This window comes from Anopheles stephensi, chromosome 2, assembly GCF_013141755.1.
Source record: "Anopheles stephensi strain Indian chromosome 2, UCI_ANSTEP_V1.0, whole genome shotgun sequence".
NCBI lineage: Eukaryota > Metazoa > Arthropoda > Insecta > Diptera > Culicidae > Anopheles > Anopheles stephensi.
In genome coordinates, this window is record NC_050202.1 from 64,406,298 (window position 1) to 64,416,725 (window position 10,428).

At 43.5% G+C, this 10,428-nt stretch overlaps 1 protein-coding gene across 1 annotated transcript; it reads right to left on the bottom strand.

Annotated features, from left to right (window-relative positions):
• Positions 1 to 1,541: 1,541 nt before the first annotated feature.
• Positions 1,542 to 7,711, bottom strand: LOC118502440. Its single transcript, XM_036034668.1, has 9 exons — positions 7,498 to 7,711; positions 7,134 to 7,318; positions 6,601 to 6,970; positions 5,190 to 5,355; positions 4,958 to 5,092; positions 4,455 to 4,896; positions 2,172 to 2,351; positions 2,014 to 2,102; positions 1,542 to 1,945 (listed from the first exon to the last, which is right to left on the bottom strand). Exons 1-9 carry the CDS (start codon positions 7,709 to 7,711, stop codon positions 1,741 to 1,743), a joined length of 1,986 nt encoding a protein of 661 aa, XP_035890561.1. The 3' UTR covers positions 1,542 to 1,740.
• Between the last annotated feature and the right edge of the window lie 2,717 nt (positions 7,712 to 10,428).

The window sequence follows — 10,428 nt, forward strand, 5'->3', positions numbered from 1 at the left end:
GCGAATGTTGTCTTATTTTGTTACAGGTTCAGTACAGTGTGCTCCAGGTTTGATTTATTTGATTTAATTGTGAAATTATTAGACAATAATTACTTCACATATAGCAATACGGCCAGGCCGTTCTTTATGAATAAAAAAAAAAAATTACTTCACATAGAATTAAATTTTACAATACGGCGTCAAGCCGTAATCCTAAAAATATAAATAAATAAATAAATAGAATTAAATTTTATATTACTTGATTTCATATTGGTTCAAATATTTAGTAATACATATTTTTTAAAAAATCAATCGAATAAATGCATCCCCGTTACTGGTGTTAAAAATTCCTACAATCGATGAAAACAAGAATACATGCTTGAACTTTACACGGAAATGGACTAATTTCCCAGTTATTGTTCAAGAGGGTTTTATACTCTGCCATCGATCTTCTTCTACTTCTTTGGTACTACAACCTCGAAAGGTATCGGCCTTCCATATTTGGCTTTCTGTGTTTTGGTTTTACCCGCTTCTGGAGAGCCAGTCCTGCGTACGGCGAAACGTTCTGGGTGGGATTTGAGTCCTAGTCCTGCCGTGTGAAACCCGCTATTGCCTAGGGTTGGAAAATCCCTCAATAACAGCTTTTTATAGCAGCTGATATTATCATTTTTAGCATTTTTGGGAATGTTATAAATATTATGACAGCATCGTATTTTTTAAACTAACAGTGACCTCCAAATAAAGAGCTCATAAGTGATTTTTCTTCTAAATATCCCACTTTCGTTATACTTTATTTTTGATGAGTTCTTAAAGATGAAACATTAAAAAGGCGGTCCGAATGGAATTTGAACCCAGGCCCTGCCGTGCCGAAGACAGGCGCCGTTATCACATCGGCCACCGGACCTTGAATCAATCGTTCAAAAGGTAAAAGACTCGAGAAGGCCCCCCCTAGAATCTTTTGCGTGCAGCACTGTGGCCTGTCATTTTTATTGCATAGTGGGGTTTTTGTAAGGTCATAACTCTTTTCATATAAACATTGTGGGTAAAAGACTCGAGAAGGCCCCCCCCCCCCCCCGCCCTAACAAAATTTGTTAGGCACTATAGTATATACGCCTAAAGGTAAGCAATCCGCAGTACACGTTGCGAAAAATTCACAGTGTGCTTTCACTGTGGTCAAAAATAGTTGAATAAAGTCGAATGAAATATTGCTTATTATTTTATTAAAAACCCCTCTCCGCTAAGCCTACCATTCATTTTGGCTTACAGGGGCATCGTACTAATTTTCGGTTGCACTAGGGGTGAACAATCGGGCCTAAGACATGCACGAAGTTCTCGGACGGTAACGGAACAGTAATTCGATGAATACTTGTTACCTTGCATTGATATTCAGCAAAGGAGGAAACATAAGAATATCATAATCTCAAACCACTTGTTACAATGTATTGTATCAAGTTCTACTCGCTGTCTATTAACAGTATTAAGGAACAATGCACAATGTTTATATCAAATGGGTTTTGACCATACAAAAATTCCACTGTACAACAAAAATGACAGGTCACAGTGCTGCACACAAAAGATTCTAGGGGGGGCCTTCTCGAGTCTTTTACCAAATAAAGAAACAAGTGGACTCTTAATTTTGCCGATCACTGTATTTTTAATACTTTTAAAAGCATCGTTACACGTAACGTTTGCATAGTACACGCAAACGTTACCATGTGCCTAGCTACCGCCTCGTAATCCTTGTGGAGTGAATTCGGTTTCCTACTTCCGAACGTAATAAAACATTAACTCTAGCCCCAACAAAAGCACCGCTAATGCAGCACCCGACATAAACAGAAGCAGCTGAAATGTTGTACTGTAGGTGGAGATTCGATGAAATTGCTTTTGTTTAATACATTTACTTCGGGGCGGAATAATAGCTGCTCCTATCCGGCTGTTTATGCCGTTCGAGTAGTACCGTAAGATTCTGTCGATGAGAGACGATGTTATTTTATATGATTTATATTATTTGCAATACTAATGGCTGTCACCTACTCGTAGTTGATCATTTTACGGTACGCATTGGAGTGTGGTATTTTCAGTGCAACCATATGTTCAATTCCCTTCAGACTGATTTCGGTGATCTGAAAAGAGGAAAAGCAACAATTAGATCCACGTTATTAGGAACCACGAAACACACTTTCGACACTTACGATACAGTTTTGCTTCTCGGGCAGCTTTTGCATCGCTATACGCACCGTTCCCGGATTGCCAATGAGCACATACTTCGAGGTAAGCACGCGGTGCAGTCCGTCCTCGTGTGAAAACACGTACAGCGACTTGTCGTGCTGCATTCGTTGCATTACCTCATTAATGACTGGATCGTAGCGTTTCTGAAAGTTTACCGAAGGAAGTCTTTTTCAGTGTACTGCCGAATTAAACCATTTCCGAACCATCGACTCTTCGGGGAAGCGAAACAAGCAAAACTGAACATTCTAATACGGCCTTCACTGTGCACGCTGAGCATTCAAAGCATTTAACGCGATGCAATTCCAGGATGCACGTGCAGTCCGAAAACATGGAAGCACAAAAAAACCCGATTCGGTGACACAAATAATCGGCCAACCGTGAACGGTGTGGAAGACGTGAAGCTAACCGACAAGCCGGTGTTAAACACGAGCACAACAAAACTGATTTTCAGGAGGCATGACAATCATTATACATTATTCGGTTGAATGCACAAGCCAGCTTGGAAAAAAGGAAACGAAAAACTCTCATGATTGAATAAAATTAAAACAAACTGCCAAAATAGTGAAAAAGAAATAAATTTCACAAATTCGGTGTTAATTGGTACGGGCACGTTTCAGTATCAGGTTTGGTTTGGTGTGTAGAAATGGGTTCGATGTTAGAAGAAATGATCGGTTTTGACGAGCAATCTATGCTATCCACCTATTCACCTTCTATTGCTGAAGTACGGTAGAAGCAAATTTAGAGATCAACAGATCATGTTCTTTTTCTAATAAGCGGAGCAGTCTTTGCGTCTTCAGATCAACTAAGCCCTACTCATATCGCCGTTAAATTCACTCATCTATTAGCTCTGTCACGGTTCAATCTGTCCCATTTTAAGGAAGTGCCGGTTTGTAATGTAACGTTCCAATTCAAATTTTCTACCGACTCAGAACGAACGATAATTTTTTGATGGTGGTCTGTTGTAAAGCTGGCTTCAAACTAACCACAAAAATCACCGCGGAACAGTGCAGAACCATCACGGAACACTGTAAGGAGGTATATGTTTACATTTGTTTTCCATACATCTTCTGAAGCGTTTTCAGTTTTTTTCTCCTATTTGCCATAACGCTTAAAAGCATTTACGAGGTATCGAGGTACGAGGGGTGTATTAAAATTATTTGCACTCAACACTGTGCTGTATAGTAGTGCAAATGGCTTTAATGCTAAAACCTTTTTTATCGCTCTAAAAGCTTCTGAAGTATTTTTCTCAAGAACTTATTGCACTTCTTTACATTATTACTGTCATAATGCATTTCTTGCATGTCCTACAGTTTTCAACAGCTTTTGCAAATATGTTACTACCGCTTCCAACACAAATAGATAAGCAGATGGATAAAAAATATGTTCTAGTACTTTGGCAAGAAAAGAATTTTAAGGTTGTTTTGTTATTTTTGCTTATTTTGCAAACACACCGTGTCAGTATCACTTGGTTAACAAAAAAACCCTGCTTATGCCATTTTTAACATGAAAAAAAAAACAGAACGGCAAATAATAATTATAATTTCAAAAAGCATTGAAAATACCTCAAGTGAATTAAAAAAAATGAGGCACTGTGTGAGGAATGTTAAAAAAAATGCAGATACCTTTTAGTACTCATCAAAACCTCATGAGAATTCTTGTTGATGGACAAGGAAAATTACTGCTAACAAAACCAACATCCATTTAGTCTAAACTACTCTACTCTTAACAGAAATGTAGTATTCTTTTGCAGAGCTTTCAAGAAATACTTTAGGACTGGCAATAAACTTAATGGCATACAAATAATGACATCGCTAGAAGCACGACAACATTGACCAGGAAGGTCATTTAGCCAAAACGAAGAAATTGGCTAACACACTAACACAAAACTCGTTTTTGTTCATTATAAAAACAACAGTAATAGCGCTGGTACATTTGAAGCGTGCATTAAATAATATAAAATTTCACTTATTTGGTTAGAGCATTAGAATTGTTTAGAGTTTCAGAATTGAACCTTTCCCAAATGTTTAAATTTTGTTTGCTGTGTGTGTTAGAACTCCAACTCTAAACCAGCTTTTTAACCTTGCCCTCCACACTCAAATTTACACATAAAAATTCGGAAACGATTTTTCCCCCAGCATCAGCCTTCATCCGTTCCGTTGTTATTTTCCTGCACGGAAGCTTTACAGCTAAACTGGTTTTATTTTACGCCGTGTCTAGATGTGCCAAAAAAAAAAACCTATACGTACCCCGATAAAAGTTTGATCGGTCGTAAAGTTTCCGACAAAACCGATGCGATACTCTTTGGCCACCAGTAACGTTTGCAGATCGTGCACCGAGTCAACGTCCACCGACAGCTGGGAGGTGATCTCCGTCAGGTAGGTGCAGTACATGATGGAGGAAAAGTACAGTGCCACCAGTACGATGATCATGCTGGAGGAAGAGTTCGGATGGAGCGAGCTGCCTTGCTGTGCAAACACGCCAACGAGCCAAATGAGCACATCGGCAATCGAAACGGTGGGACCGCCGATTCGGCCGCTCGCTCGACGAGCGTTTGTGACGTTTAGAACCAACTGTATGGATAGGCACAGTATGATGCCCAGCAGGGAAATCGGTAGCAGAATAACGATTAACATTTTTGACGATCGCTCTTGATAGCCCACATTCGCTCGGTGTATGTATATTGTGAGGCTGGAAGTAATATGAATTTATTTTAAACACTATTGACCAGTGCTCAACTCCAACTACTTACTGATCGTGAAAAATCGGATGGGAGTAAGCGAACGACCCTTGCAGACGTTTGTTCAAGGGTTGAGTCATGGTTAGCAGAAAGTGAAAATCAGTCCCCGTTAGCCTCCGACCAAGCTTGTACGTTTCGGTCCGGATTCTGCCAGAGACAGAGAGAAATGGTATATGATCGTCATCCAATAAAGCGATCAGTTAGCGGCTCTTCGGCAGCATGTTAAACGATCGATCCGGCTCACCTTGCATTACGAAACAATGGCATGCTTTGGGCAACGTAGGTAGAGTTAATATGCCTCACCTGGCAGCCGTACACCATGAGCGTGATCTCCGCTCGGTCGAAGAAGTCATTCCGCTGCTCGGGTATTAGTGCCTGATGCAGAACCATCCGTCCCTTATCGGTTGTCTCTGGCAGGTGAATGCGTGTAACGCAATATCAAATAAAATAAAGCCCATTCAGAATGTGGCGCACTGAATCCTCCTATCCAACAGTTCCACAGTAACCTGTCCTGCTGCGCGAGATCCTATCAGCGCCACCATTATCCCCAAAGGTCTGCGAAACCTTCGAATGATGATGATGTCACCGAGAGTAGGACACACCCGCCCTACCCTTGTCACAGTGGCAAAACTCTCGCGGAACACTGTTTGTTTTCTCTAATGCCTGAGTTATGGACGAGCTGAATGTCGAGTACACCGTTTGCCCATCTTCGGAGCCAAAGACGTGCCGGGCGAAAGATTTTTTTTCTACGAGAGATGCTCTCAAACTCCCAATAACTTACCAACCATTCATTCATTCGTTCGTACGCTCACTCACACCCAACCTGTCGCCCATGGACGCAGAACCGTTCCTGCACCACCGGCAACTTGCCCGGAGTACACACCATTAGCGGCGCGATTGAGCAATGGGGAGAATAGTGACGCGTAAAAACGTTTTTACGCGCGCGCCAGAGCCACAGGCATCGCGATTGTCCTTTGTTGAACTTTTGCGCAGAGATCGCGGTGGTTCAGTAGGTCAGGCAAAGCTACGTGGTGTGGCCACACACCAATAAAATGCCCGAGTACCGATCCTAAGTACATGCGCGGAGCACGGAGCGTCCATTGTCGGGATGAAGTTCGGGGTTAGGTAGCCTAAAGCGGGGAGACCTCAATGTTTTTGGGGCGCAAAGAAGAGATGCCGTGTTACGTCAGCGGCGTAGTTACTCCATCTAATGAGATGCTCGCTGCTGCTGGCTGCTTTAAACGGGACACGGTGGCCTATCAAAGCTAGACGTGTTCGTGGCGGTTAATAGTTGGGCGGCTATAAGCTAATGCCAGACCGCATGAATCCGGGTGATGAAAACCAAAGTCCTATGCGCCATAATTTATTACCAAACATACGCCCATGCCCAATGACGTCTTTTTGTTGTCCTATCCGACCCCACTCTACTAACACTAACGTAGGCGCAGCGCACACAAAACACACGATTCGAACTTCGATGCGATGCGGTTTCACGTTTACATTTCACCTGCTCACCTTCATGCACGTTAACCGTGGCTATACTAATTCTCTGCCCCGATTAGGCACACACCAAACTCGTCTCGGCCTAAGAAATCTGGCAAAAATCTGTTGTCCGGTCTTATGATGGCTTCTTTGGAAGTTACGGAGATACTTACCCACCAACTCGACCGCAACGTCGATCGTGTTCGTGCGTGTCTCCAGCCGATACAGTTGCCACACGGCAAGCCTGGCCGGGGTGTGCGGACCGGGTAGGGCCAGCGTTGCCACCGTTCGGTTCGATACTTCCGGGTGGATCGCCATCATTTGCATGCGCCGTACGTATCGATCTAGAGACATCAGCTTCCGCTCAAGGTGAATCGGATGGTCGAAGGGAAGCGCCTGCCCGTTCCCAACGATCGCACAGTACACGTTCGAGCCTGCCTGTATCGGTAGTGGTTGAAGGGCAAGGCAAAGGTTTTTCTCACGGGCAAATAGGAACAAAAACATCCACCGATAGAATTCGACAAAGTTGGATTTCTGAGCGATCTTCAAATCAAACGATAGAGAGAGAGAGATAGAGAGAGGGATCCAAAACAAGCGAAAGAAAATCCATTAAAAATCCTTTGCATTTTATTTCGCTAGGCGGTGCGGACACAAAGTGCACGGTTTTTGGATGGAATGGACATCAACCATCATCACGCCACCCTACCTGGTCGAAAAGTTTCCCCAGCTCATCGGTCTTTGATGGCTTCATTACGATCGGAACGATAATCGCTAGCCGGTGCGTTGCCAGTGGGAGCCGCTCGGAAGCACGCAGGTGACGTCGCACTGACACCCTTACGCCAATCGCTGTCAACCGTGCAAACAGTCGCCGGGCAAACGTTGGCCGATTGGCTGTGGTGCAAAAGTGAGATAGCAACCGAGTCACTTACAGGGCAAACAGTGGAGTTCCCGCGCGATGAAAGCTTCCACTAGCTAAGATGTCATTAACAGTCTCGATCGTTTACATAGAACCAATGCGCGAAAAAAAAAATAACCGGGACAAGACGGACAGCAACGAAAAACTAACGTACCGAAGAACGCGAAGCCATCCAGTAGCACCACGTGCGGGCAGCGAGTGTACGCGATCAGTTGCGTCCACAGCTCGACGTCCGTCTCGTGCGATAATCGATCGGGGTGCGTGCTCGCACGATCATTGCGCCGGACCCAGGGGCTGGAGTGCGTGTGTGGTGTGAAAATTAGCATCGGGAGTGCCAGTGACAGCAACCACAATGAAACTTGACACATTATGATCTTCAAACTTTAGCGGTGATGATCGTAGCTAAAATTTTAATTAAACTGTGATCGTTTCGAAAAATCATTATACTTTTCTGAGCAAGAACGGACCATTCTCGGTCTGATGGCATCATGGTAAAATAAACCATCAAGAATAATTTTTAAGCGCTTGTTGGAATATAATATTAGTAAAAAACAACTATTCTCAAATAACAATAAAAATCAATACAATTCCTTAGAACCAATAATTCAAATAAGTTAATTTTTTTTTAATTATAATTAAAAAAAATCCAATTATTTCGTTCGAAACATGTCCGAACAAGCACAAGTCCCAAGCCAATGTAATTGAAGAACATCACATGAAATTGTTCTTCTTGCAATGAAATTGTACAACCGCTCACGGTTTAGCGCCATCGTCTGCCAATCCGTTATCCTGGCTGTTCTGGCGGGCGCATCAACGCCATCACTTCATCTCAATTTGGGCCTACCACGCCTCCTCTGTCCATGTGGCCGGTCTAAAAGGACTTTACGGGCTGGGTCGTCCGGTGTCATTCTCATGACGTGACTAGCCAACCGGAGCCTGGCGAGTCTAATTCGACTAATTCGGCTGGCGAGTCTATGTTTCCTCAGGCTGTAGTATTACCGGTTGGCAGCCAGCACCCGTGCACGTAACTCAACATCAATGTTGTTGTCGGTGATGACTTTTGACCCCAGATAGGTAAAGTTTTTGATGACTTCGAAGGCGCGGTCACTTATCTGTACATGTAACCCTGTGTAAATCAGTGTTTGTTAGCAGGGCCGCAGGTGTTGCCACCATCATTTTGGCTTTCGCCTCGTCCAATCTCCAACCCGAGGTTCTGTGCCGCACGCTCGATCCTTTGATAAGCTTCTGCTGCACAGGAGAGCCTCAAACCAATGATGTCTATGCCATCAGCGTATGCCAGTTAACTGCTGCCTGTAGTCGATAGGTTACTTGAGGCAGGGTGACTGGCCAAAAAAATTGGTAAAATTTTTACCAATCAATAAAAAAAACCTTGGCAATAAGGCCGGACCGCGTTTATTACTATAAAACACTAAAATTCGGCAAAAGTCGATTCATTTACAAAAAAATGAACTATTTCGTAATATTTCATAACAGCCTTCAAATGATCTTCAAACAAGATCAACGGAGATGCAGAAACAAACAGACACAAGACACAGCATTGGCAACTGTCATTCGAAGTGGTGAAATTCGCCGATTTGAAACAAAAAAAAAAGGTATTTAAATTATTTATCAGAATCTTGCAGACGATACAGATTCCAGACAAGGTTTGAATTAAATTTGCTTGTTCAATTTACAATTCTAATTGGATGGATTAATTTTTTATCCCCTTTCACGGGATGAGCAGAACCGCATCGTGTAATTATTATACGCGGAAGTGTTGGGCATGTCTGCCTAGCTAAACTATTAACATACAAAACCGAATCGAGACGTTGGCCGAAACAATTTGCGAGCAAACGAGTGGCGATTAAAAGACATCCTCCAGCTAAACCGATGCACGCTTATGATCGTTTTAACCTTCCCCGCGTCCAGACTACCAACCAACGCTAGTGGTGCAAGCTGCTTTCGTGCCAGCTTCCTTCGTACGATCAGGTTGACATTTTTATAACCAATAAACCTTCCCCAAATATTTAAACCGTTTCCATGCGGAGCTGTGCAGACGCCCAAGAAACGTAACCCTCGGAGATGCAGTATCGTATTGAAATCTACGTTAACCGACTCACCGTACGATTAGATCGGTTTGTACCGATTATAACAGAGCAACGACAGACAACCATCAGCCCCTCCAGGCGACTAAACGCCCGGACACCTTTCACCCAAAATCGATACTCCAAACGCGCCCCGAAGCAGCCCACAGTATTGTGTGTCCCTGCGCGTGTGCATGCCCCGTGCTAGACCAGACCACAGCACGTAACCATCAGACGCCGTATGGCAAAGAGGCGGAAGCCTTAACTATTTCTTCGGCGAGCAACCTTGAGCGGGTTTTTGGCAAACATCAGCCAGCGCAGGAAACGTTAACTGAACTATACAGTCGGTTGCTAGTCGCTATCGTTAATATCGGAAAACACCAATACGTTACAGCTTGTTAGACTGGCAACGCAAAGCAAAAAACACTAAAATTCAGACGATCTGATGATCGTTATTTTGCGCTTCCCGCCATTTGAAAGTCAAAGTGGTATATGCGGCACCGGCTACACCGGATTCTGGTATGATTTGCGTGCTATCGGTGTGCGAGCTTGCTAAAAATAGCTTTTACTTGTGCGATTCGCTAGAAGTCTCCTCTGGCATGGATGAACTCTCACGCTCTCCACATTTATGCTAAGCGACGAACCTCTGTCTCAGAACGTTTGCTTCTAATAGCAATGCTCCGCTTCTACCATGAACCATCTTCAAGGAAAACTTCAAGTTCAAGACTGCATCCTTGTGGCTGCCAGAAATAGAACTCCGCATCGCCATGCGGTATAGGTCAGTGAGAGCTGCTGGTCCGAATTGTTGTCCAACATCAACCCAAAACAGTATGTCTCATCAAATAGACTACATCCCCAAAGACAAACCCGTATCTAAAATACGATCACTTTAGCCCCAAAAAAAAACGCTCGATCACCCTTTCATATCGATTATAAATCAACGCGCGTTTTGTATCTGAGGCGTGCACAAATCACACACGAAAACTGCTCATTAATCATCG